Genomic DNA, 27,989 nt, shown 5'->3' with positions numbered 1-27,989 from the left:
TCTTATTTGCCTTCCTTGCTCAGTGAATTTTCTGAAACTTATCTCTAACAAGACATATTCTCTTCTATAAAATACAAAAAAAAAAACCAAACCCAACTTGTTAGAAAAGAAGTTTTCACAGATGATTATGCATATAAGAGAGAAAGAAAATTGGGATTTATAGGACCCCACACTGACAACTCTAAAAAATGAAAAGTAATTTAAGACATTGGTCCTGCAAATAGTTGTGTCAGAATCAATGGAGTCATGTGGCAGTAGTAAAACTAAATGTGTGCTTAAGGGTTTGCAGAATGAGATACTAAGAATTTTGTCTGCTCTTCATAAAGACAGATGGATCCAAGGAACTTTCATTACAGCTCATCTGTTTTGGCACTGTGCCACAAAACAGGAAAATGACTTTCTTAATACGTGGCTTTTAAACTGTGAAAAGTGCAAAAAGATGTAGGGGACTATGCAGCATTTCTGAGTTTAGTCATCTTGCAGACAAGGAGGAACACCAGACTGATTTGTCACAGGTTGAGCAGGAGGACATGATTCTAGAGCAGTTTAAATGGATTGGAGTCAGTGCTGCCATAGTTCTGCTGCCTGTCCCTTGTGCTCACCTGGTCTTACGCAGCAGTTTTAGGGAGAAAATGTGTCAGAAACTGGCCCTTCAAAACCCTGGGCATACCTTTTCCAGTTTAGGTCTCTACAAGGGTCAGGCAAGGAAGACAAGCAAGACCAGCACCGGTGTAAGCTTAACGTGGCTTTGCCTTGTGCCTAACCTGACCTGACTGCAGACGGCTGCCCCTGGGGCAGCCCTTCCTTGCCTTCACCTGCACAATCTCACCACGTCCCTTGCGTTGGATCTGGCGATTGCACAGCTGCAGAGCGTTTCGGATCACAGCGAGCCCTTTTCTCTCTGGAAAGGCAGTCTCTCTCAGAGCAACAAAACGAGCGCTGTCAACACGGGGCCACGTGATCCAGCTCGTGGGAAGGGGGATCCCATGGCTTAGAGCAGGATGACAAGAGTGGGAAGATCAGTATGCTTCCTTTGGACATTGGCCAGTAGTTAGACGAGGGAGGCTAATGTGCAAGTGCATCCTAAATAATCATTAGGTCCTACAGCCTAACATGACTCTTGCTATACTGCCCTGCAAAGGCCAGGAAAGACTGTTTTACATGTGCTCTTTGTCAACTCTATAGACTCTGCAAGTTTAATTCCACCATATGTTAATCAGCCCTTAATAAAATGCTGAAATTACCTGCTGCTGTAGATAACCAGCGCTTTGCAGACTGTGGATGACAGGCCTCCTGGTCCTGACATTCATGGACTTCCTATAAGTAAAATTGCTGGTCAAATCATTAGCCGGTATCTTAGCTGAAATTAGGCCACTGTCTCCCAGAAACTGCTCAATGTCTGTAAAATGCCTGACAGCTGCCATGAAAATGGGAAGACCCAAAGCAGGATTGCTTCTTACTGTGAACAATGTGAGTTCTTTCTCCAAGCAAAATTACGACAGTAAAAAAAAGTCTTCAAACACTTTCTTACCATGATCCCCATCAACTCCTTTTGCAGATGTCAATGATAATGTTCCATTCTTCGTGTCTTCTAACTACGAGGTGTCTGTGCCAGAAGGAGCTGATGTTGGCACATCTGTGGTTCAGGTGTTAGCTACGGACTTGGATTCTGGCCTACATGGAGAGGTTTGACTTTACATCCTATTCTTTTCCTCCCAATAGGCAAGTTTTAGTGTTGTAATTAGTGAGAGTGCGCAGACAGCAGATGACAGGGTAATGAGCCACAAACACTTCATACAGCACTTGTCAAGCATTTGTCTAGCATATGCCTGATGTGCATAATATGGGATGCGGGCAGAGAAGAAGCTGTTCACGATCTTGAGATCCTGCGTCATAGCAGCTCATCCTGATCCAGCAACTGTGATAAAGCACTGTGGCGTGATTCTCAGGGTTGCTCCGTGACAAGACAAGTGGAGGTAGCTGCAGAACATGTTTCCAAACTCTCATCTCTTCAGCTCATTATTTAATTGACCGTCAGTGATTATGGTCAGTTAAACATGGCTGTTTAAATATGGTCAATTAAATAACATTTCATTTCACCACCATTGGTCAAATGGTTGGTCAAACCAACATTTGACCATCATTGTCATAATGACCCAACCCTAGGAAAAAGTAGTGTTATGAAGGAAACTGCTCATTTTCTGTGCATTTTCCTGAGCCTTTTCCAAAAATCCTACTAGCTCTTCTGGGAGGGAACTCTAGCTAGCAGAGATCTACTGTTCTGTAACTGTCATTTTGCAACTTCTGAAGAGCAACCTGTGTGGTAGAACTGCCTGGCAGTGCTCTGGGCATGACTTGGGGGTGGAAATGTTTTTTTCAGAGGAGGAAGCCAAACCTTTGTTAAAGGGAAAAATGTGGATAGCTTTCATCAGTGGAGGTTTTCATTTGTTCACTCCTGCTGAATGTGACCCAAACTCTCAGCCCCATTTTTTTTGAGATCGGAAGCACAGTGGGTTGCTAGAAGCTAGGGAGGCACCAGGGAAGATGTCATTCCATACATTCTCTGTCCTTCTGTTATTCATGATCTTTTTTAACTGCTCCTGCTGGCCACTGTTGGACATTAGATACTGGGCTTGATGGGCCTTGATATCACTGGTACAGATGTTCTTCTGTTTGAGAATTCTGGTTTATTATGTCAAAATGGGCAAAAGACCCAGAAAAATTCTGTCCAGATGAACTGTCTTTTCTCAGAGTGTTGCTGTTTTGCAGACAGATCCAGGAGGCTGCTGGGGAAGGGGGAGGTCACAGCACTTGGACATACAAATAGAAGTGGAAAATGCAACCTCTTTTAACTATTTCCTTTTTAGGTTCACTACTTAATATTGAAAGATGCTAGTGAGGATTACCAATTCTTCACCATTGAGCCCGAGACAGGAATTATTTCCACCCATGCATCTTTTGACAGAGAGAAAAGAGCCTCTTATTTGATTGAAGTTCAGTCTCAGGACTCTTCAGAATCTGCTAGACCTGGTGTTCATGGGCAGCCCAACACAGGTAAAACCAGTAAGGAATAATATATTGGGTAAAAGATATCAGAGATTGGGTTCCTTGAGTTTTCTAGACTTGGGGTGTATGTGAGCTGTCTGGAATACGACAAGGTATTCCACCTCTGCCATTTCTAGTCTGCATGTTCCTCTTGCGTCTCCTTCTTAGACACAGCCTACGTAAGGATTTTTGTCAGTGATGTGAATGACAACGCTCCAGCGTTTCCTCGGTCAGTGTATGAGGTCAGCATAGATGAGGACAGGGATGTTGGAAGTCCTGTTGTGACAGCAACAGCAGATGATGAAGATGAGGGTGAGTGGACCCTGCATGTCTTTCTAAGTCCTCTTAGTATGACTGGGTGTTGTGTGGAGGGCTGCTTCCTCATGGGCAAACAAATCTCTGCATTCAGGAGACGATTAAGCATTTCAAGCATTTTAAAAGTGAGAGAAGTTTTCGGCAGATGGGAGCATTTTTTTTTATTAGGTGCTCAGGTTCACAAGGCAAAGGTTAAGCTAGCTGGCAATCTCTTTGAGGCAGAATGAAATCACCTGGAGTCACAACCCTGCTGTAACTTCACAAGAGGTAACACAAAAACTCACTCACTCCTGAGCATGTTCTTGCTCTGCACTGACTCCGGTGCTTTCCAGATCTCCCTGGGAGTCAGTTTTACTTATTACTATTGCAAGAAAACCAAACCTGTATGCTTTTTGGTGAGTTAGTGGGTTGAATGTGCTTGTGGAAGAATCTGACAAACAGTGGAAAATGTGGGATGACATGGCCAGAAATGAAGGCAGGGAGAAGGCAGGAATAAAGCAGGAAAAAAGGGAAAGCCAGACCTTCTTTTTGGGCTCACACTTACATCAGCTCTGATGGTGTGAAACTGCCCCTACAGTATGGCAAGACCAGATGGGCTGAGCCAGTCCAACAGCATGCACCATCAGTCAGTTCCCATCGTTGCTTCTGCTGTGGCTTTTTTGCTCCTTTTATGAGTTGGTCCAGCTCAACCTGCTGGAGAAAAACAAACCCATTGAAAGAAAGAAGGCAAGCTGGTGCATTGGTGACATAGCCCAAATGAGCACCAGAGGAACATGTTGCTGGGAGCAGGTGGGAGCTGACCATTCCTTTCGATGGCAGGGCTGTAATGCCTGTGCCTCTTAGTGCCCACAATGGAGAAGTAAAGAGGCCGTTTAAAACCGACTGCTGCACTTGAGAGAATTTGGCAAAAGTGACTAGCAAGTGATGCTCAAACTCATGCTGCAAAGGCAGCCAAGCTCTTCCAGGCACTAATGTCGAGCACAGCCTTTTCACTTTCTTGCCATCCATGTTGCTCTAGTCTTCTCATCCACAGCTGACTCACAATTTAAAATGCTGAATGTTCTTTCTACGCCTAGCAGTTCACCTATTTATTTTGGGAAATGACTTTCTATCCCGGAGTGCAATGTCATGTATTTTTTTTCCTTTTCAAAAAAGTAAACATGAAGCACCAAACAATTTTGTCGTCGTTGCTGCTAAGCGTTTTGCATCAATCAAACAACTGCTGTTGTACAGGTGGTATAGTCTTCTGAGATGAATTCTTGCTCAAACTAGAGGACTTCTGTTATATTTTAGCACCATCCAGTGGTTAAAAAAATATTTAAGCAATAATGGCATTTGAAATGGGAGGCTTAGGAAACATTGAGCAAAAATAGCTTCTAGTATTTTAATAGTATGTTACTTTTTTATTATTGGCAAATGAATGCCAATAAATTAAAGGCACACAATTCCTTCATTATCAATAAACAGGTGCTTGTCTGTGACTGCAAATTATATTTGTAAATATAAATGGAGACCTAACTCACAATCTACCATACACATACCCTTCCAATTACATGCATGGATCATTCTGTTTGTGGCTGTGTCTATGTTTTATCTCCCCCCCCCACACTGTAACAGTCTGGGCAAATACAGTTTCTCTTGGATACATGTCCACCATGTATAGCTGGATTGAGCATTCAGAGCTCAGAGAGTGGACAGGCAGTGGTCATTTACCTTCTCTTGTAGGTGCCAATGCCAAACTAAGGTATCAGATCACATCAGGAAATGTGAAAGGGGTTTTTGATGTGGAACCTGAGGTTGGAACTGTCTTCATTGCTCAGCCTCTGGATTATGAACAAGAACAACGTTACGAGCTCCGTCTTGTAGCTTCTGATGGAAAATGGGAAAACCACACTCTTATCATCATCAATGTTGTCAATAAGAATGACGAAGCACCAGTCTTCACTCAGAATGAATACCAGGGCAGTGTCTTCGAGGAGCTCACAGATCTGCCTGTACTTGTCCTAAAGGTAAAGCAGTTTGCTCAAAGCAGGGCAAACCCCAACTTTTTGTTCAGCTCAATCCCATCCATTCACAGATTCACACAAATCCAAAAAGATAGTTTCTTTAGGGCGGGTGAGCCCTGGTATTAGGATTTAGCTAGCAACTTTCTGTAAAGAAGAGAATAAAGAACACCTGGTTGAATTTGCGTGGTGGACTTGCTCCCTTGACCAGCATAAATAACGGTTGGACTCGATGGTCTTAAGGGTCTTTTCCAACCTAAATGATTCTATGATTCTATATGTCGAAAAACGTGGTGGCTTTCCTTTACAAAGCAGAGTTAGCGTATTTTGAGTAACTGTATAAGCATAGTGGGGTTGGCTCATGCATGTACCTCATGTATTTCAGTCACAGACTCTTTAGCTATATTTATACTACCAAATAAACATTACCAGGGATTGTTCTTTGACTCTGGAACTCGATCATCTTCATTGTTTTGTTGTTAGAACAGTCCCTGGCATGAGGATTGCTTGGTTGGCCCAACTGGCTGTCTCCCAAACAGTCCTTGGGTGCAAGTCAGGAGCTGGGAGTTCTCTCTGGCCTGTGCTGATAATCAGTTTGGATGCATGGCCACCCTGTTTTTGCAGCCTTCTATTCACTTGGAGAGAAACAATCCCTGTTTGCTGTTGTATTCCAGCTCCAAAGAGTTCACAAGAAACATTTGCTCAGCACATCTGTTACTACTTCCACTTGGTTCTTCCTGAAGTTATTTCCTCTTTCCAAAGTATACTTGGAAGTAGAATATATTGGTCTGTCTAAACGTGATCTTTTTGTTTCTCTAGGCCACGCATGATGTTTATTGAAAGAGTACTTGACCTGAATGACTCAAACCAATAGACGTTTGCTGTTAAAATGCATGCTATTTATTTAGCCTGCACCATACCAACTGCCATCAGTAAAAGAGCAGTGATTTCCCCTTTTCTTTTACATAAACACTTACCTGCTGTGGTTTGTTCCAGGTTTCTGCAACAGACCCCGACCAAGCAGCTGATCAAAATGCCATTAACTATTCCCTGCACGGACAGGGGGCCAGTAACGAATTCAGCATCAATGAGAACACAGGCGAGATCAGTGCAAATAAAAGGTTAGACCGCGAGAAGCGATCAACATGGCGCTTTCTTGTTCTTGCAACAGATGAGAGTGGAGAGGGACTGACTGGCTTTGCAGATGTGATCATAGACGTGAGGGATGTGAACGACAACGCACCCCTTTTCCTCTGTGTGTTGGATGGCTGTTTCATGGGCCACATCCCTGAGGATTCTCCGGCAGACACTCCTGTCATGGAAATGACAGCCGTGGACCTTGATGACCCAAAGGCTGGTATGAATGCTGTGCTAACATACAGCATCATTCAGAACGTCCAAAATGAAATTAATCTGAACTTGTTCTCAATTGACTCAGTTAGTGGCACCATCTATACAGTGCTTGGGTCCCTGGATCGGGAGAAGGAAGACAAGTACCTAGTAGTGGTTGAGGCCAGAGATGGAGGAGGGCTCACTGGGACAGGCACCGCCACTATTGTGGTGACCGATGTAAACGATCATGCTCCAGTCTTCCTGCAAAGGATCTACACGGCATTTGTCTCTGAGAATGCGAGTATTAACACTGAGGTGGCAGTGGTGTCTGCTGTGGACAGAGATGAGGGAGAAAATGCCATGGTGACATTCAGCATCCTTGATGGGGACAACGACCGCAAGTTCTCCATAGAGACAGATGAAGTCAACAACTGTGGGTTTATCCGGCTACGAAAGCGAATTGACTTTGAGAAGCCTCATGAGAGAGTGTTCAATCTGACTGTGAAAGCAGAGGACATGGATTTCTTCAGCATCGCTCACTGCGTGATCTATGTGGAGGACTCCAATGACCACGCTCCTGTCTTCTATCCCCAGTTCTATGAAGTGGCTGCGCTGGGGGAAGACGCACCAGTTGGCACCAAAGTTGTTCAGGTTTCTGCTGTTGACTTGGATTCTGGCCTGAACGGAAGGTTTTCTTTCCACCTGCTAAACAAGTCTGACCCAGATGGCCAGTTCTCTGTGGCTAGTGATGGGTGGGTGATGGTTGCAGGACTGCTGGATCATGAGACAGTGACACAGTACCAACTCATTGTCATTGCCACTGATACGGGGCAGCCCCCTCTGACTGGCAGTGCCACTGTTTTAGTGACTCTGCAGGATGTAAATGACAACGGGCCAGAGTTTGAGGCTCATTATAACCCAGTGGTCTGGGAAAACACAGCTTCTCCACAAGTCGTCCAAATGAATGAGACCTCTACATTGCTGTACGCTAAGGACCGAGACACTGCTGCTAACGGAGCACCTTTCTCCTTTCACCTTCTCAGTGATTTCGATAGTCTGACTAACTTCAATTTGCAGGACTTACACAATGGAAGTGCCTTGCTCACTGCGCTGCGTACCTTTGACAGGGAAGTGCACAAGGTGTTCTACCTGCCCGTCCTGATCACAGACAGCGGGATCCCGCCAATGAGCTCCACTAACACACTGACCGTGAATATTGGGGACCAAAATGACCACCCGCATTCTGCTGGCTACATGGAATGTCTCATTTACAGCTATGATGGTAAATCACTCCCTGATGCTTGCTTCCAAGTGTGACAGTAAGGTGAAAGGAGTAGCTGTGAGATTCACAGGAGGACTCCATCCTGTTTCACATAAGCTAAGATCTTAGTAGAGGTGCTGCTGAAGTTTGCTTAAGCCCCATCAGAAAGCAGTAGGCGTGTGGGGCGCAGAACTCCGGGCCACTTGGTTTGTGGAAGAAACTGAGCCAGCCTTGAAGGAAGACCATAGCTGGCTGCTAATATGCATGTTTCTATCAAACTTGAGTAATGGTCTCTTGTTTTTAGATGCAGTTTTCCAGCACCATTAACATTTCAGGGGGAAAAAAATTAACAAAATTCATGATGTTGCTGAGAAGCGATGAGTCTGAATGCTGAGAACCTTCTTCCTCCACTTTAAACCTTTTTTTCCTCCTCCAGACTGAGTTCAGTTTTAGTGAATACACTTAAGCTGAACTCGTGTAAACTGTCTGAGACATTCATATAAGCCTTCAGCTGACAAATGCTGTTATGGGGGAATTTTCTGTGAATGTTGGCTGCAGGCAGTGCAAGAGAAGCCACCTTTCCCTTCTTGCTTTGGCAATTAGCTAGCAGTTCTCTTGTGATCCAGTGTCCCCACATAATAAGCCCAACAGCAAAATAAACCACACAGGTAAAAACACTTTGGGACGCTTGCAACCATGTAGGTTCAGGTCATTCCTTCCTCTCCTACTCTGCTGTGTATCCTGTGGGTCAATAGCACGTTAAATAGATTGTCTGTTCTGGGCACACTAGAAACTACTGTGTAGATGCTGTTGACATTTATTTGTACTGAAATGTTGTTCTGCCTGTTGTGTGCTCACAACAGCAGCTTGTGTTCAGCTTATTGTAAAGTTGAAACCAAGTCTGGTTGCTATCTGCTGAGAAGCTCTGCTTGTAGCCTAAGTACCAGATCTTTTCATTAAGCCTGAATTCCCTTTTAGTTGCTTCTTTAAAGATTAAACTCATCTGTACTGTTAATTTCTGGGAAGGACTATTCAAGTCTTCAGATCTTTGGTTATTTAAAATATTAAGGAGACACAGAATCAGAAGGCTACTATCATGTTTTATGTTACATTCATATGATGTGGCAGTCAAATACTAGGGCATCCTGTATACTGTCTCCTGCAAAATATCCAATGAATGTTGCCATAGTTGCAGGAGAGGTACAGTTTTCTCTCCTTTTTGCATGCAGTCCCTCAGTTGTCAGGGTTTGTGCTGTTCCCTTTCACAAGGTTGCCCTGGTTTCGGTTGGGATAGAGTTAATTTTCTTCTCAGTAGCTGGTACAGTGTGTTTTGGATTTAGTGTGAGAATAATGTTGATAACACACTGAAGTTTTAGTGGCTGCTAAGTAGTGCTTATCCTAAGTTAAGGATTTTTTTAGTTTCCCATGCTCTGCCAGCAAGTAGGTGTACAAGAAGCTGGAAGGGAGCATGGCCAGGACAGCTGACCCAAACTAGCCAAAGGGATATTCCATACCATAGAACGTCACGATCAGTATATAAAATGGGGGGAGTTGGCCAGGAGGAGCAGATCACTGCTCAGGCATCAGTCAGCAGGTGGTGAACAACGGCATTGTGCATCACTTGTCTTTTCTTGGGTTTTATTTTTTGTTTTATTTTATTATATTCCTTTTCATCATCATAATTATTAGTATTATTATTAGTATTACATTTTATTTTACTTTAGTCATTAAGTCGTTCTTATCTCAACCCATGTGTTTTACCTTTTTTTTTTTTATTCTCCTCCCCACCCCACTGGGAGGCAGGGGAGTGAGTGAGCGGCTGTGTGGTGCCTAGTTGCTAGCTGGGCTTAAACCACGACAAAGGTGAAGTCCCACATTTTTTCCTCTTCTTTGTGATCCTTGATTCTTTACTCAGTAGATCTATGAATTCAGATACCTGTGGACCTTTCCTTCAGAAATAGCTTTTGTAAAACAAAAAAAAATACTAATTTGTGAGCCTTGCTGAGAGGATGCAAAACCAGCAGAATACATGCTGCTTTCCATCTCACCCCAAAGTCTCACCATCTACCCAAAATAAGCCTGGTTACTGTATTTTGGACAGCCTCTCTATCTTGCTGTAATTTCCTCCAAATTGCTATTGTTTTTTGCCCTTTATAACCCTGTCAGCATTTTGGTTGTTTATCCTGCCAAACCACAATCCCTGTCTAAACCACTCTGTAAGTTGGTTGGATATTGCAGCCAAAATAGCGAAAATGAGTAATTTGAATATCTCTTACATCTTTCCTCAGAGGTGGCTTTTCTTTTTTCCTTCCCATTGCTTTTCATTGCAGCCACCTGTTGAATTAAATCTATGTAGCCATACAGCAAACACCTGATAAGCAGGACAACACGTGCGATTTGCAAACTGGTGCACATCTTCTCTCAAGAACTATCACAACTATTTTCATAGAGGTTTTAGACTTAAGACAAACTAGTAAAACTTGAATGGCCAACCTGTTTGTGTATGTGTGAGAGGTCCGACTGTGCCACTTATATGCTACATTGTTTTAGGTATCCTCCCCACAACTGTACTGGGCCAGGTCCATGCCCCTGATGATGACGATTGGGATCGCAAAATCTACCAATTTGAAGGGAAAACATCAAGGTATTCAGAGAGAAAAATGGGAGCTGGGTGAAATGTATGGAAAATTTGTCCACAGACAAAACCATAAAAAGTATTTAAACCACCTTTTTTTGAAAACAAGTGTGCAAAAGCATTTTGTTGGTTAGATGCTTGCGTGTAGCTCTCCAAAAGCCCTTCTGAGTGGTAGGCTGCAGTAAATAATGCTGCATGCCAAACCAGTCTGCTTCCCATTGCCTGATGGGCTAGAATACCATTCTGAATTCCTGTTCACAGTCATATCCATAATCAGTATCAGTGAGCCACTACAGAAAAAATACCCACTAACTTCCATCCTCCTTCAGCCAGGCTCCTAGCGAGCTGGTGTTTCCATGTCATCACTGGTTTTAAGACCTTATTTGTATTGGAGGTATTCACACCAAGGTGTCTGGATTGTGACCAGGGTTGAGATGTACATGTGCCATTTGGAGGTTTTGACAGAGGTGTCACTCTCCATGAATGTATCTAAACTAGGAGTTTGCACTGTTTCCAAAGTTATGACTACAGTAGCCTGAGTCTTCCCACTCAGTTAATATGGCATAGAAGCAGGAAGAAACATTCTTAATATACTGGTGAAGAGTCATTAGGAGGCAACAGAAGGCAATGCAAAAAAGTTCTGTTCTGCTCTGTCCCTTCATGAGGGAGCACATCTGCTTTCTTTGATAGCTTTCCCAAAATAAAGTGGATCAGAAAAACCATCAGACGTGATAATTACTACTTAGCTTTTGAACTTCTCATAGCTTGTTCCTTGGCTTAACTCTTATTACAGGTACTTTATCCTTAATGGTAACTCAGGTTTGCTGACTATTAAAGAAGGAACCCCACCAGGAACATACAACATAAGAGTTCGAGTCATTGACGGAGTCTGGCCAGATGTTGTCTCAACCGTAAAGGTTATAGTGAAGGAAATCAAAGATGATGCCCTCCATAATGCTGGTTCTATACGAATAAAAGGTAAGCAATGTGATGAGGTATGTTAGGATCATAATACTGAAATCTACCTGTTTAATGTTACTGCTGTGTTACTTAGAATTCTAATGCTCTTAGACATGGGATGGGAGTTAACAGTTTTCTAGGTAAGGGTTTGAAAATGCATCTTTGTTTGCATGGTCCTCTGACACTGCGTGTGAAGGAGCATCTATGGAGAAAAAAGACAGCAAGAAATGCTTGTCTGATGCAGAATACAGACATGAAGGATTTCTACACCAACTTTTTAACAAAACAGCAATTTATATTTCAGAAAAAAACTTTATTTGAACATGTGTCTGCTTGAAATTCACCAAATTGTTTCAATATTTGTGGAAAAGTAAAATCTTCTTAAACATGTTTCTGATTTAAAAGAACAAAACCAAGAAATTATTAAGAGTCAAAAAGCTTCAGAACACAAACCCTGAGCAGAAGGCAGCATGGAAAATTTCAGAACCTAAAAATGAAAATACTCCTGACTTTGCAGTTCAGTCCATTTTCTGCAACCTTAATATTTATTCTGTGGTGGTCCTCTCTTTTATTGCTACAGCAGTTGCAAGATATGTGTTTGTCAGGTTTTTAACTTCTATTACAGATATCACTCCAGAGGAGTTCATATCCCAATCCCCTGAAAAACAGAGTAAATACTACCAGATGAAGAAGCTGCTTTCAGAAATTATATCAGTCCAACTGGAAAATGTTCACATTTTCAGTGTATTAAAAAGCCCAAGTCAAACCCGAGGGGTTGATGTTTGGTTTGCAGTTTATGGTCCACCTTATTATAAAGCAGAAAAACTTAATGGCAATGTAGCAGCCTCCAGAGCATGGGTAAGTACCCATACTACATATGAAACCACAGCATCTTCTCTTTGTGTCTATTCAGATAATATCCATTGCCTAGTGAATGCGCATACTTAGAATGACTGAGGGAGTAATGTGTGAGAAAAATGGATAGTTTTAATCAATAAAGTCAAACAGTCCTTTAGCGCTTATACTAAAAGTTTCAAATACCAATGTTTTGAAAGCCAGCCTATAAATACATATTAAGTCACCGAAACACAATGAGCTTTTAGGAATGTGAACATATTTTTCCTATTGAAAAGACTGTGAAACTCTGTATAAAGACTGTGTTTGGCTGTTGCCTTTCTACGTGGTGTCTTAATGTTTCAATTTTTAGTCCTCTACAGAGAAATGTTCTGTAGCTGAAACTCACAAACCAGTCAAAAGTTCCAACTTTCTGAGTTAAGAGGACAAAGCAGTAAAATAACCACTCTCCAGTGGAAAACCAGGTTGGAAATGTGCATTGACAATTTAGTAAGGTTGATGCCCCTCTTGCAAAAGAAGTATCGATAAGAGTTAAATGACTCGCTCTGTTGGAAATGTGTCTGTTGGTAGAGTTATGTTTAGAATCAGTGCTGCAGTACCAACTCACTCTTGCCAGAAAAGTTATTTTTTCATTGCCCAATGCCTGTCCACCCTTCCCAGTATTTTTAAGATAGAAGTCCAAATTAAAAATACAGCTCAGATGCTATGTAAATAATCCATCAGAACCATCAGTGATTAAAATTTGTCCACTCAGCTTATGATGAATATGACAATAATTTTGTCATCTAAGTGCTTACTCATGCTATAATTGATTTATACCAAAGCTTTGGCCTTAACAGATGCCAGGCTGAACTGCCTTTGGCTGGTTAGGGTGAGGTAGATGTTGGAAGGAAGTGGTACAGCAACCAGTTTTGAAAATAAATAAGACTTGGGCTTTTCATTGCTCTCATTTGTGAGTTTCCTTTCTGTGGAAAAGTTAGATGAATGCAACTAATTGTTCTCCACAGCTGGAAAACATCTTAGATATAAATATCACCCAGATTGGCATTGATGAATGCGTGACTGCAAACTGCACTCATAGCAGCGGATGCCTCAGCAAGCATGAACAGAGTCGTGTGCCAACAATAACCACAGCTGGAAGCATTTCGCTGGTGTCTGTGACAGTCCTGAATCATGCCCTGTGTGGCTGTGCAGCTCGGGAGAGTCCTCATCTCTCCTGCTCCTCATACCAGACAAACCCTTGTCTCAATGGTGGCACATGTGTGGATACTGACTTGGGCTACAGGTTGGTAAAGCTTTGTCTGCTGTCCAAACAAAATGCTTCTAGTTCAGTCTGTAGGAAGGACGACTGGAAGCTTGAGGAGGTATCATTGCATGTCCTCTCACTGTGGCAGACCTGAGTTTTGTTATACTTCATGGACAGGTCTTGCAAACAAACCTCTATTTTCAGGTAAGTACTTAGGTTTGTCATAGTCTCTGGAAAAACCTTGGGAAGTTTGCAGGCTGCACTGGTTCCACGAATGCCACCCTGCAAAATGCTCTTATTTTGTGCAGCCTACCTTAATGCTGTTAAACGTTTTAATCACAGGCTCAGAATGAGCCTGGTCCCCTTCCAGAAGGCAAGCCTTAGGCGTGTTTGCTTAAAAATGGTCATCCCAACATTGGAAAGCAGAAACAACTGGCCAGCCTCTTCTGAGCACCCTTGATAGGGGTGACTGGACTCAGACTGAAGCTGCAGAAACCCTGGTCATGGTAAAGATCCGAGTCTGACATTGCTGCTCAGATGTAATCAACCAGGGAAATTTTGCTGCCCAGAAACCCTTGGTAGGCTCTGCCACATATCATTTGCTCAAGTCTGAGGTTTCTTTGCTTCTGCTCCATTTTCAGTAGTTTTGTGAGTGATTTTTTTCTGCATCCTACCCCTGCCATTCTGCTCTCTGTAGGTACTAGCAATCTATGGGAAGCAGAAACTAAGAGGGGCCCAGCTGGTCTCCCTTCCTGTCCTCCTGCCCATTTCTGTTGCTCCTTTGGTTTCCCCCTTACAGGTTTTGTTATTGTCATGCTGTGATTACTCTTTTCTACAGAATCCCCAGAGTATTAAGGAAAAAAACCCCAAGCATCTATTTTTGGTAGTGCAAAGGAAATAGACCAGCAAGTAGCTTGCAATAAGAGTGAAGATGTCAAGTTCTACGACTGTCACACCTCTTCTCACTTTTTCTGGGTGATATTACCTTCCCAAACCCTTCTGGGGAGATTCCAATTGGACACGAGGAAAATTTTTCACAATGAGAACAATCAGCTATTGGAATAATCTCCCCATGGAAGTGGGGGATTCCCCAACATTGGACACTTCTAAGATTCAGCTGGACAGGGTGCTGAGCCATCTTGTCTAGACTGTGCTTTTGTCAAGAAAGTTTGGACCAGATGATCCTTGAGGTCCTTCCAGCCTGGTATTCTATGATTCTATGATTTCTTTGCTTTCCCTGTCAACATTATAAAGTCTTTAAACAAGCTGATAACTAAACCTAGTGAAAAGCGGGTTCCTTTTTTTTGCTGAAGAGATTAGAGGTTTTCATGTGCTTTGTATATTACAACAGCTCCATCATTTATTCACAGAATATTCTTGCATAGACATATTTTCATTTAGAATTAAAGCTAAATTGTGTTTGTACAAACCAGTCAATAGGGAACATTTTTTGACATGAGCATTGCTAGTGCTTAACTTGCGCTATGGCCTAGGCAACATGGGCTCCTGTGTTTTAAGTGGAGAATCCTGCTGTGGTAAGAGCCCTTCGCGATTTCTGCTTGGATGGTGGATTTTTGCTTTTATTTATTTATTTAATAGATGCAAATGTTCTGCAAATTTCCATGGACCAGACTGCCAGCAGACAAAACACAGCTTCAGAGGCCACGGTTATGCCTGGTTCCCTCCTCTTAAGCCTTGCTTTGAGAGCCGCATCTCCTTAGAGTTTATCACTGAAGTCGCCGATGGCCTTCTGCTGTACCATGGACCAGTGGCACGAGGGCAGCCTGGAGAACAGGAAGATTTCCTGGCTTTAGGTTAGCACCTTAAAGAGTATTCATTCTTTGTGCTTGTGTGAAGGTGAGATTCTACTTACAGTTGATAGGGTTTTTAAAAAAAAATATTGAGAAAGTTACTTTTGGAGAATGCTGAACAATTTGCCTGTGTGCCCAGTTTGTATCCTGTGTCACTGTGTTAGAAGCTGTATTATTTTAAGCTGTCTAAAGAACTCCTCCAACTAAAATCTAACTGCAGCAGTCGTTTCAACTGAGTTTGAGTGGGAACATGGTTAATGCATATCCAATAAGAGTCTCTCCTTTGCAGAGCTCTCTGGTGGTGTCCCGTCGCTGACTGTGAGCCACAGCTCTGGTGAGCTTTTCCTGCAGCTGTCACGAAAAGTTAATGTTGCAGATCGCCAATGGCACAATATTAAAATTATAAATGATGGAAAGGCAAGTGTAAATATGGACAATCCTGTGGAAGTGTTAGTTCATGTACTTAGTTATTCCTTCCAAATTCTTCCTTCTGTAGAGCTCTTCTATCAATCAGTCTTTTGTCATCTCTGCAACAGCAGGGATTGAAGTTTGTCAGCTCAGACGTCCCCTTAGTCTTGAAGCAGTAAAGCAGAACAGGGCCTGGAGAAGCCCAATCCAATTTTGAAACTGGCCCTGCTATTTTCTTTGTTTAATGATCCTATCTATCACTTAGACTACAGAGCTGTGATAATCCAGAGGCTAAATGCTTCCTGGACTGATGGAGTAAAATATTCTTAATTTCTCTCAGCAGGAAACCCGGCCCCACCAAGTGACTTTAGACACGCAGCACAAATGACGTAGATATGCATTTGTGTAAGGGGAACATCTTGCTGATGTAACACTGGTGAATGCATCTGCTAGGATCCCCCTTCCTCTCCTGCATAAGACAAGCTGGGGGGCATGTCAGGATCTGGGATGGGGAGCCTGGCAGACCGTCTGCTCTGCTAGATTGTCTCTCTGGGTTCTGATTTGGCAGAAAACTCCAAGAAAATCCCATCTTCCCTCTGTCATGTCAGTGACTTGGCATGGTCATGGTAGAGTCAGATCTTTCTTTTGTGTGGCTCCTTAGTTATACGCCACATGCAATAACCTTCCAGATTAGTATGAGGAAGTGTTTTATTATTTTAATAAAGTTTCCTGCACTGTAATTGCTAGTTACTTCCCCCTTCTGCTAAGTGAAAGAAAATGTGTAATTAAAATATATGCACATCTCTGGATGTAACTGTTTTAAATAATGCCTTTCTCTAGAAAGTGAAGCTGATTCTTGACCACTGCGTGAATATCTCAGTTGGAGACAATGACAGTGTCATTAAGAAGATCTCCCAAATGGATCTGTCTGCCTGTGAAGCCTCTGGAGAGACTGTGGGATCTCAAAGGTAAAAAAACCCCAAGAACTAGAAATATAATTACTCAAAAGAGCTAAGGAAAAAGAGGGGGAAAAGTATCAGCCAAGTTGCCGTATTTTGCATGCCACTAATTCTTTCTTTCCCTTCCTTCCCTTCAGCATGAGTAGGCTCTTCAGTGGCCATCAGCCCCTGCAGCTGGGTGGAGTTAAGAAGACTGTGCCTTACCACGATTCACAAAGGCACTTCAGAGGGTTTGTTGGCTGCATACGCAATGTCGTTGTTGATAGTAAGGTACGGCTACTAAGACCAGTCTTGGGTTTGCTGCTGTTAACTGTAGGCACCTGATGTGATGCTTCTCTTTGTCCTTTTCCAGGTCTACGATTTAGAGCACCCTGCAGAGTCCTTGAACAGCGCTCCTGGCTGTGTCCCTATGGATGAAATGTGTCAGAGTGGTGGGATGGCCTCCTGTGGCGCCCATGGCAAGTGTGTTGGTGGCTGGGATTTCTTTCGCTGTGACTGTTCCCCAGGATATGCTGGACCAGTGTGTGAAAAAGGTACTGCAAGTTCTAGGGAGAAATTCATGGTGAGGATCTGTGGGAGCAGCATCAAACATAATGCTCTAAATTTGCCACGACTTTGAACTGAGTAGCCTAGTAAGACCATGCTGTACGCTGGGAGTGATTTAGATCTGCAGCAATGTAAATATCCTTCTAACTCTTGTTGAATAAAGATAATGTCACAGATGAGGGTCTTGTTGAGACCTGCTTTACTTTGTGGGGGAGGCAAGTGGTCAGATGGGTTGTTTTGTCCTTTTCATCACAGCATCTTATTTCTCAGTGGTGAAACATTCTGCATTGTGCCTTTTTCCTCTGATCATACTGATCACAAAACATAGTTTAATGAACATGGTACTATTTGTCATCTTGCAGCAGTTATAAGAGTGATGAGGTTCTCTCTGCAAAACCTGGGGGACAACCCTCAAATCCTCAGGCCCAATTTTCCATCCGTAAAATGCAGATAATTCCATTTGCCTCTGTCACTGGAATGAATTGAAGATTGTGCAATGCCCCTAGACCACAGCAGTGGGTGCATGTGAGGACATAATATCAGGCTGGTTCCAGCAAATGTGTTATCCTGTACAAAAATCAGCATGAAACATGTATCAGAGAACAAAGGCATGCAAGGGTGGATGATGATAACCTCAGAGACACAGTAAGAAAGTGCAAAATCTTAACACAATTTAAAAATTTAGGAAATAAATTATTTAACTTCCAGTAGCCCACAGTCATGTTCAGAGTACAGGGGGGACACACTTGAACTTGGCTCTGTCCTCCCTATCTTAATACCTTCAGCAGCTATTTCTCTGAAGCAGAAATCAGAAGAGAGTTACAGGTGTTTATTGGGACCTTTCCTGCCCTGTGTCTGCCTTCTCCCTCTATGCACAAGGTACAAATGATGGGATTGATCATAACAGTCTATAATGAGCACCAGTGCCCCATAACTTTGGGGCTTTGTGTAGTGTTGGAAGAGACTTAGCCCCCTCAGTCCTGTAGTTTGAAGGAGCTACAGGTGAGGATGAGCAGCAGTGAGCAGTTGGGAAGGAGCACAGGTGAGGTAGTGTTGAGTCAATGTGCTGTGATTAATAGACAGGACTGGTGATGTATTACACACATCCTTTCAGCTCAGTGTGCTTACTTTTCTTTCTTGTGTACAGAACAATAATAAAGCCAGACCCTCTCTTCCTTTTTCCATCTGCCACACAAGACTTAAAAGATGTGACAGTAAATTACTCAGCAGAAGCTCTGTCTGTCCAGTGGGGTGAGGACTGGAATTGTAATTGGCACGCTCTAGGCCTGAAGCCTTCACTGTTTAACATGTTTATAATGACCACAGAAATGGTTAATATAGTTCAGTTATTTGTATTAATGTTTTGCAGACAGATGATACTGGTTTATAAACATCTGCCTAGCTTTATATCTTATTCTGTTTTGCATCATCTTGGGATGCTGGTTCACAAGCCCAACTGCTGTATTGGCTCCTACCCTTCACCACTGTGGGACAAACCAAATGCTCAGAAAGTAATTACTCGAAATCCATAAGTCATATCCGGATGTAATAGGAAAACTTTGATTGGTTCCAGCTTCTTCTAATATATTGGGCTGCAAAATGCTGGTGTTCAGCTGGTGCTTTATGAACGGCTGAGCCGTGGTCACAGCAAGGAGCAGACAGCTGGGGACAGGAGTCACTGCAGTGTCCCAAGAAAAGCCATCCCTGCTCATCAGTTAGAGCCTGTAGCTGCAGGGATGGTGAACAAGAGAGAACAGTGGGTTATGAAGAATAATATGAGGGGAATAAGCTAGAGGAGAAAAGAAAACATGCTTCGAGAAAGAAAAGAAAGAGGAGAAACAGTGAGAGGAAACAAAGTCTCTTGATCATTTGATATTTCATGTCCTGGGAACCAGACTAAATGCCCCAGGATGAGCTGGGTGCTCTTTGGATTTCTACTTGTGTGACACTGACCTCAGATTAGCCATTGCTGACCCAGCATTCTTCCTGTCTAGTAACTAACTTGGACTATGTCTTTATCTGGTAAGAGGAAACTTCTTTTTTCAACTAAGCTGTGCCCAGAACAAGAAAATCTAGGATTGCTGTCAGGTAGTGAGACTAGAATGGGTGCCTGCTGCCTAAGAGCACCAGGGTCTGAGTGTTTTAGTGGTTTTTGATTTCCACGGAAGTGTGCAGTGCAACTTCATCAAACTCTCTGCTGGACAATTCTCAGATAGATTCCCCAGAATGATGGGGAAAGAATTAACTTCAGTGCATTTTCCCTAGTTAAAATAATAAACACTGGCTTAATCTCTCTTTGCAATTAAAAAAAACAAAACACATGACTTTGCCTGCCCTGAGGTTTTCTCTTGTGCCAACTGAAATGGGAAGTAAAGTGCATATTTTCTAACAGTGAGGTTACTAACCACAGGACTAAGCTACTGAAAGAAACATTAGATTATCTTTTTTTTTGTCTTCAGATCAATAACAACTATTTTACTGGAAGATATGTTTCAGATCTTAAAAAAAAAAAGTTATTGGGCTCAGTGTAGGTGTGATTGGGTAGAACACATTGCTTGTGACAGGCAGAATGTTAGAGACCGTATCTAATTGTCCCTTTCCTGCCTAAATTCTATATCCTTGATTTGTTCTTTTTCCCTTAATTCCCTTGGCAGAGAGGGGATGCTTTCCATGATGCTTCATTACGTTGCCAAAGTTTCTTAAGAATTCAAACTCTGACATTCAGAACTGGTTAATTCTCGAGCAGTAGAGATCTGAAGGAGCAGTAATTTCTCAGATTTTCACTTTGGTTTTGTGTATGTTGTGCTTAGTTCTTCCAGAATGGGCTTTTGGAAGGGACAGTTGGATCCATTATGAGCTGAGAAGCATCCTCAGCACTCACAGCACTCAGATTCAGCTGATGGTCCGCACCCGTATCTCCCACAGCACCCTTCTCAGCTTGTCCTCTGCAGATGGGAATGGATACATCCAACTGGAGGTGAGCAGTCCAAAAGCCATTCTGCTTCAGTGCTCTTAATTTGTCATGGAGTACCCTAGTAAAAGAAAAAGATGCAGTTTCCGATTAAGGACACCTATTCTGTAATGTAATAAAGAGCAAGAATTCTCCACATGAGGGTAACTACTCTCATTTGTGTTGTCCTTCTCAGCATTACCCTTTCATAGCATAGATTCTAGTTGTTTCACTGCCAGCAAAATGTACAGGTGAGTGCATGTGATACACATGAATGGGGAAGATTGTTTTGTCCTGTTTGCCTTTTCCCTTTGCTTCTGTCTGTCTCTGGCTATAATACTTGTCTGTACATTTTTGTTGCTGCTGCAAAAACCTGTCTGGATTATATTAGCTAGACAGAGGCTAATTATTCCAGTTGTAACAGGAGGGTCAGCTGGGAAGACTTAGAGGTAGACATCAGTAGGAACAAGACTGATAAAAAGGTTCATGTGAGTTAGAAGAGTGGCCCATAAAGAAAAGAGTTGATAATTCCTGGAACTGCAGTTTTCCTGTGGTAATTTTTATCTGGGAATAAAGCACTTAAAAACAAGAGTGCCATTTTCATTTTAAAAACTGGGGTCCATTTCCTGAGGCATGACTGTGTAATAACATTTAGAAGTGCATTTCTGTTATTAAAGATATTAATCATCTTCCTCTAGGTGGTTGAGGGTTTCTTCAGCGTTAACTTCAGCTTGGGGGACAAAAATCATTCTCTGAGAATGAGGACATTACGTATAAACAATGGCCAGTGGGTTCTTCTGACCATGGAGCGCTACAACAATGAGTTTACCCTGCGTGTTAACAGTGGTGGAGGTGATCAAGAAGTGACCTCTGTCTTGGGTACGAATAGATGGTTTGAAATGGATTGGGCAAGCATTGTGCTAGGAAACCACCTTCCCAATCATTCAGAGAGTGATTTCCAAGGTAAGTGATATGACAGGTTCCTAAAAGGAGGGAATTAAAGTCTAAAAGTGGCATCTTTGAGTGTATTGGAGAGTCTAAAACCCAGGTAAGAATTCCCATGAAGACTACTATGCCCATGAAATAATACCACCTCCTCTTCTAGGGAATTCAGAGCCAATGTTCTGCTCTCTGTTTGCCATTGTATCCTAGTGACGATGTGAGATTTCCTGTAGATACGAAAAAAGAGCACTTCAGATTTTTACTTCCCTTGCCAAAGGCCCCAAGCAGAGAACTCATGCTGCAATCTTCACTCCCTTTTTGCCTTGGAAGGGTTTAAGGAACAGACACAACACCTCCTGGTAGGAGGAGAAGGATTTGCAAGGCAGTTCATACTGCTGTCTCCATTTCCTGGGGTGGGGTGCTGGGACTTTGAGATTGTAGCTCAACAAGAAGACAGCTTTTTCCATTCTGTTGTTTCTCATTCAGCCCCACTTATAAGATTATATTTTAAATCTAGATTAATTTAGTGGAGCTGTTCTGGTTCATAGCACAGTTCTGCTAAACTGATGCATTGGTACAGCCAAGCTGTCCTGGAAAAGCATTGTTGATCTGTAGATGGGCCAGAGCACATAGGCACATGTCCTGTAGCTCTTCTAAAATAAAACTGATAAGCAGTATAATGATCTTTTTTTAAAATGTTTTAAGTTTTCTACAATGCTGTAAGGTCTCCTGCATATGTGTTGGGGGCAAGGCTTGAGGTGGGGAAGTTGCTAACTCAATGTATTTCTCTGTATACTCCCTTGCTTTGATACAGGTTGTATGCGTGATGTCCAGCTGAATGGTCAGCCGCTTCTCGTGGAAGGCAAAAGCACAGAGTTTGGCTTAATTCTGAGGCGGCAAGGTGTCACGATGGGATGCCATTCCAGTGCCTGCAGCAGCCAGCCCTGTTACAGCCCTTTCCTTTGTGTAGACCTGTGGAGAAAATATGAGTGCCGGTACATTATGCTTTTGTTTTCATACAGGGGGAGTTGGGAAGCTCTTTCTTTCCACCTTAGTTCAGGCAATTTGCTTCTAACAGTGAAAATTCCTGCTGCTGCTGGCCAGAGAGGGGCATCCCAAGGACAAATCCTTCTCTTCATTCCATCTCCCATCATGGACCACACTTGCCTTTTCCTGCAAGTCTGATATAGAACCTATTTACTCCACCATTTTTTCCATGGTGAGAAGATCACAGGCCAGTGAGGAAGTGAAATTCCCTTTGATAAAAGGTGGATTGCAAAAGCGTTGATCTCTCCTCTGTGTGAAAATACATATATTCTTATATAGCATATATAGTGCATGTATATATATATGTATAAATACATATTGCATATACAATATATATTTACTTATATTTTTTGTAAAGAAGTTAAAATTAATCATACTTTCTATGAAACAATGAGACTTTCAAAATGAGACTGTCACAAAACTCGATTCTAAAATTGGCTGCCCAGGGTCAGAACCAAAGTCTACCAGCTGGTATCCTACACAGTTAGTTCCTTGGAGAAGATCCACTCTTTAAAGAAAATTTTCAAAATTTGTATTAAAATATGGAAATCAAAATATAGGCATTTCTGTTAAAAAAACCAAACATACATATGTGCAGGACTGGGAGAAAGAGCCACTGGAATTCTTTAATTTCAGCCAAAATTTGGCACTTCTGAGGCCTGGTGATTCATTGCTGAAAGAGGCTGTGAGATGGTCTTAAGTGTGCCTTGGGACACTCTTTTCTTTGGTCTACTTGTGAAAGAACAATATGAAGGCTCTTCCATTTATTCACTAGTATTTCTTCTTTGGACTGCAGAAAGCCGGTCTGTGCCCTCACAGTATTCTTCCATGGCCTCTCCAATTACATATCAGAAGAAATCGCTTTCTCTGCAGTCCTAAAAGACAAGATGGGTCATTCTGAGGAGGTCAATGACATCTCTCCCAAAGGTCCAAGTGAACATTATAAAGCTTATACTAAGTGCTTGCTAGCCCTTTTCCCATTCCATTTCTTTCTAGGGGTTTTGAACACATCTGTAGAAAAAGGGTTAGTCTGTTCAGAAGCTGATGGATCCCTTTTTTAAAGAAGGAATGAAGCTCTTCTGCATATCTTCTGGATAGGGAAAGCAGAACATATATTCATGTTTTCATAAGCCTGCTAGCTCACTATGTTAGACTTTACATGTATTTCATACTCTCAGTGTGAATTTGTGGTCTGCTTGAAAAGACTTTAGTTATCAGCTTTAAAGAAATAGTAACAAACTTTGCACAAGACACCACCACCAGGTGCTTTGCTTGCCTAAAAGATATGTTCTGCTTTTGTTGTTCAGGTGTCCAGCTGGGAAAGTAGAAGTGACTGACAACCTTACAGGGCTCAGACACTGTACCTCATCACCTTGTGGACACTGGACCTGTAGGAATGGGGGTACCTGTGTGGCTCAATCCCAAGACAAGACTATCTGCCAGTGCCCTGAAGGTTACAAGGGAAGATGGTGTGAAATCAGCCAGGTGAAGGCTGGAAGACCCGTTGGACTCAGCTCTGGCTCTATTCTGGCAATCAGCATGTGCCTCCTTGTCTTCCTAGGTAGGAACACCAGTCCCTTTTTTCTTTCTTTTTAATCTTGTACCTTGCTCCATTTAATCAAGTCTACTTTACCCTTGGATGTTGTGATCAGTGTTTCACTTTTTCTGGAGATCACGAGTTGGGAGTTCATTTGAGGATGCTAAGGGACAGGCATCAGCACATCGTTACAGTTTAGTTGCTTTGAAGCCAGTTCAAGCAAATTTAGGACTTCTCTCTTTCAGAATCACTTATTTTCAGTTCTTCTTAAGTAAGAGCTTTCCATCTGTGCGTGCAAATCTGTGTGCAGCCACAACCATCTGGAACTCTCACCTGCCCTGAGCCCTTACATTTGTAATAGGTAGGACCTACAGCTAGTACCTGCTGTTCATGTATTAAGAAGGAAGAGATCTTTCTCTAGAAAGTTTATGACCTTGACAGGCAAGCCTCCTTAAAAGTGTGAGGCAAAAAGAGATGTTCGCAGTGTGTCCAGTTTCAGGTGCACTTTGGCTGAAAAGTTAATAACACCATAAAACTGTTTTCCTATTGATAAATTGCATACACGTCTCAGAATAGTAGAGACTCCATGATTATATTACACTTGTAACCTTCATTAAAACAGTGTTTTACTTACTTTGGGTATCTTATTTACTCAGGATTGGTGAAAGGCCAGAGACTGGCCAAAATGCCTTCTATTTAAATGGATTCCTTTAGGTAAGTAAAATACCCTTTTAATGAAGTCTATGATGTAATATACATAGATGATTCTTTACATTCCTGAATATAAGTTGTTTATATATTAACAATTACGCATTTCTTACCTGGGAATTTGATTGTCAAATTAAGAGTTGATTTAATGTCTCAGGAGTCATGTATCTACTTGTTTATCATGCATCATACTTTGTCATAAGTCACATAACAAATATGTGTCTTTATTTCTTCCAGCACTCTTGGTCTCCTACACGGTGTGGAGTCAGTGGGGAAGTTCAGGGTTTCGGAAAGGAGGAATTTACCACATTCCTGAAGAGCGTGAAAGTTGGGAGGATGTTAGAGAAAATGTCTTCAATTACAATGAAGAAGGAGGTGGAGAACGTGACCAGGTATGATGCAACTTCAATCCAGTCTTTGCAAATCTAACCTCTCCTCACCTTCCTTTCCCAGACCTTTTATTTAACTTACTGTCCTTATGCAATTGGCTTTTTTTTAAAAAAAAAAAAACAAAAACCCTGAAGTACTCTTGAGTGGGAGGCTTCTATTTCAACCCATTCTGTACCTTTCGCGATGCTGGTCATCTGTGGCCACCTTTGAGGGGGCTGCTCTGGATACAGCATTCTTGCTTTAGCTGAACACTATCATTACGCAAGGGGATTTGGTATGATCTGAACTAGGTCCTCTCTTTTCTTCAGTTTGTAGAAAACTCACAGAATCCAGTTTGTGTTGCATTGAATTTTAAAACATTTTTTTGGAACCTGTTTCCTTTTTTGTTGTTTCCCTCTGATATTTGCATTCTTTTTTTCCAGAATGCTTATGATATAGCTGAACTGAAGAAACCTCTCCATACCATTCCCCACTCCTCCTTGAGGGCAGCTGCTCCACACTCCAGGACACCCACTGGCCAAAAAAGAGACTCACTCCCAAAACATGCACATCAAAACCAATCAACATCAGCTGTTACCAGCATCCCAGACTTCAAGGAATATGTTTCTCAAATCATCTGGGATGCAGACAATGATCTACAGAGTCTTCCAGCTGACACTATTCATTTTTACTGCTTAGAAGGGCAATGCTCTCTAGCAGGGAGCCTTAGTTCCTTAGACTCCACTAGTGGTGATGAAGATCTAAATTACGATTGCCTCCAAGAATGGGGGTCAAAGTTCGACAAGCTTAAAGAACTCTATAAGGTCTCAAATGAACATTTATAACCAGAGTTAAAGGAACTTGACACATTACCATGACATATGGACACTACTTTTAAAAATGCCCTTTTTTATATATAAGGTACATCAAGTAACTTACTTGATGCAAGTTTTTAGTTACAGTAGTATGATATACTCAGTTTTCCCAGGAGTGATAATCTGAATGGTCTTTTTATATGCACTGCACAGTTATTTAATGGTAGAATTGCAAAGACTTTTAAAGCATGAATTTTCTTGAAAACTTTGGAATGTAGGATTTGCATAGAATAGCATTATAATATCCCTTTTTATCTGTGTAGACCACAGTGACTTACTGGAATTATCCTGGATGCGAGAACTTGAATTATTTTCTCCCTAGTATTAATATGAATCCTATCAGGTGGGTAACAATGGGTATGGCATTTTTTTTTTAATTGCATTCATTTTAGACTGTGAAATAATTATTTAAATGTTAAATATAAAACATTTAAAATTTCTGAGTTTCTTGTCAGCTTTTGTCTTACCCTCCTAAACCATAATCTCCCCTGACATCACACACACCACCTCACTCACTGTTACAGGCTGCCCAACTGTGGGAGACTTTTTCTGCCTGACCATTTTTCTAATAACCCATAAAGAGGGGAAAAGAGTGGAAAGATCCTAGCTGTGAATAGTGCTTTGCTGATGTGACAGTTTTACACTCTTAAAAGCAGTTGTGAGACCTGGGCAAAGTTTCTGTTCAGTAAGCTTTTATTTCCAACTTTGCTTTTCACGTGGAACCCTTCTTCAGAGTCTGCAGCGGGAAAACAGAAGAGCTGATAGCAGGTATGAAGAGAAGCTAAAAAGCCATCCAGGCAAAAGTTGGAACTGAACTCTTTCAATCAGGACAGTCATTGTAAAAATTGGGATCCTCAAAACAGAAATCATGGGAAACCTACCCTGTTCCCCTTTGCCTCCTCCCACTCCCCCCAAAAGGACTGTGGTTTGAGCATGAAAAGGGAGTCAGGATCTTCTGAAATCTAACACTGACTTGAACACTCACCTCTGTGACCATGGGTATATCACCTTGTTCTTTCTCTCCTACCTCTCTGAAACAGGGGCAGCTCCCAATGCATGGGGTAATCTGTGAAGGTTAATAGGTGCTTACAGAGTGCTTGAAAGCTCTGAAGTGCTAAAGGTTTTTTTGTTTTCTACTCAGTGTTTTTTTAATTACCAGTACAACGTGATACTCAATGTTTGTTTTTTATTGAAGTCTTGACACTTCCTTTGATTTATAAACACTGTTTTTAAAATAGATCTTTCATCAGTATTCATCATTTTACTTGCCATAAAAAATGCAAATGTAAATTAGTTTTGTACCAAGAAGGAAGATTTCGATACTATTAGAACAAGTATAATTTAAACTGAAAATTGATTGTACAAAATCACCATGTGAACTGTATAAAACAATCTGTATTAATTTTGTAAAATTATTTATATCAATGGTACTAAAATAGTGATATTTATTAGAGAGATGTGGAGCAAAGAGTTAGGATGAGACACTCCTTCATGCCGAAGTCTTACACAGCTGGGCATTGGTTGTTCTTAAAAAGTAATAAAAAATCAATATTGTAGCTATATTAACACATGGCCACATCTTGCTTAATGTAAATTTTTCCTCCTTTCTAAAGACATATGGTGTGGTAAGAAACTACAAAATCTCTTACATCTGGGGATATTACATATGTTGTTGCTGCAAATGAAAACTGCTGAGCCCCAGAACTCCAGTAAGGCGACTGTTCAAAGTCTTGAACTCTTAGAACATTTTCATGAAGTGCATATACATTTTTATTGCTCTTTATTAAGCAGCCTTTTCTGAACTTGGTATCAAGTAAAGCTTAGCATAATTATTGGTAAAATGTCTCTTCCAAAAGAGAGTAATTTGAACAATGTGCTACAAATAACGCTAACAGACTAACTATGATCTCCCGGAGGATTATTTTGTAATTCATATTCTGAATTGCATCCATTTTACGTATGGATGCATTAAACAGTAACTCAGGAAGTTTGAACCAGTAGATAATTTTTTTTTTCCTCAAATAACTGAAGACACAAAGTAACAAGCACGACAGAAGATAACAAATTGCATTGTAGTCAGGACGTGTAATGGACTTGTGTCTTCATGGAAGATGAGAAAGAGGAAAGTTCTTCTCTCTCCTTGGGTCACTTGTAGCAAAATGCAGAATGTTTATGGCTGGCAGGT

The 27,989-nt window shown here is 41.7% G+C and overlaps 1 protein-coding gene across 1 annotated transcript in view; it reads left to right on the top strand.

Annotated features, from left to right (window-relative positions):
* Nucleotides 1-25,861, top strand: part of LOC104837796 (neural-cadherin-like) — a gene marked incomplete at its 5' end in the record, with an annotated part of 54,836 nt that extends 28,975 nt beyond the window's left edge. The window contains 20 exons of the mRNA XM_010577145.1: nt 1,559-1,686; nt 2,868-3,054; nt 3,214-3,357; nt 5,086-5,369; nt 6,360-7,977; nt 10,507-10,600; nt 11,385-11,569; nt 12,177-12,409; nt 13,414-13,691; nt 15,252-15,466; nt 15,753-15,880; nt 16,712-16,839; nt 16,968-17,100; nt 17,183-17,363; nt 20,187-20,353; nt 21,025-21,289; nt 22,083-22,263; nt 23,623-23,876; nt 24,798-24,952; nt 25,373-25,861. Of these exons, the coding sequence (XP_010575447.1) occupies nt 1,559-1,686; nt 2,868-3,054; nt 3,214-3,357; nt 5,086-5,369; nt 6,360-7,977; nt 10,507-10,600; nt 11,385-11,569; nt 12,177-12,409; nt 13,414-13,691; nt 15,252-15,466; nt 15,753-15,880; nt 16,712-16,839; nt 16,968-17,100; nt 17,183-17,363; nt 20,187-20,353; nt 21,025-21,289; nt 22,083-22,263; nt 23,623-23,876; nt 24,798-24,952; nt 25,373-25,774 (5,360 nt within the window). The remainder of the gene's footprint in view (nt 1-1,558; nt 1,687-2,867; nt 3,055-3,213; nt 3,358-5,085; nt 5,370-6,359; nt 7,978-10,506; nt 10,601-11,384; nt 11,570-12,176; nt 12,410-13,413; nt 13,692-15,251; nt 15,467-15,752; nt 15,881-16,711; nt 16,840-16,967; nt 17,101-17,182; nt 17,364-20,186; nt 20,354-21,024; nt 21,290-22,082; nt 22,264-23,622; nt 23,877-24,797; nt 24,953-25,372) is intronic.
* Nucleotides 25,862-27,989: the final 2,128 nt, after the last annotated feature.

Source organism: Haliaeetus leucocephalus, unplaced genomic scaffold, assembly GCF_000737465.1.
Source record: "Haliaeetus leucocephalus isolate CR32 unplaced genomic scaffold, Haliaeetus_leucocephalus-4.0 Scaffold555, whole genome shotgun sequence".
In the NCBI taxonomy this organism is placed as follows: Eukaryota; Metazoa; Chordata; class Aves; order Accipitriformes; family Accipitridae; genus Haliaeetus; species Haliaeetus leucocephalus.
Note: the sequence above shows the minus strand (reverse complement) of the source record. Positions and strands in the feature narration are given on the sequence as shown.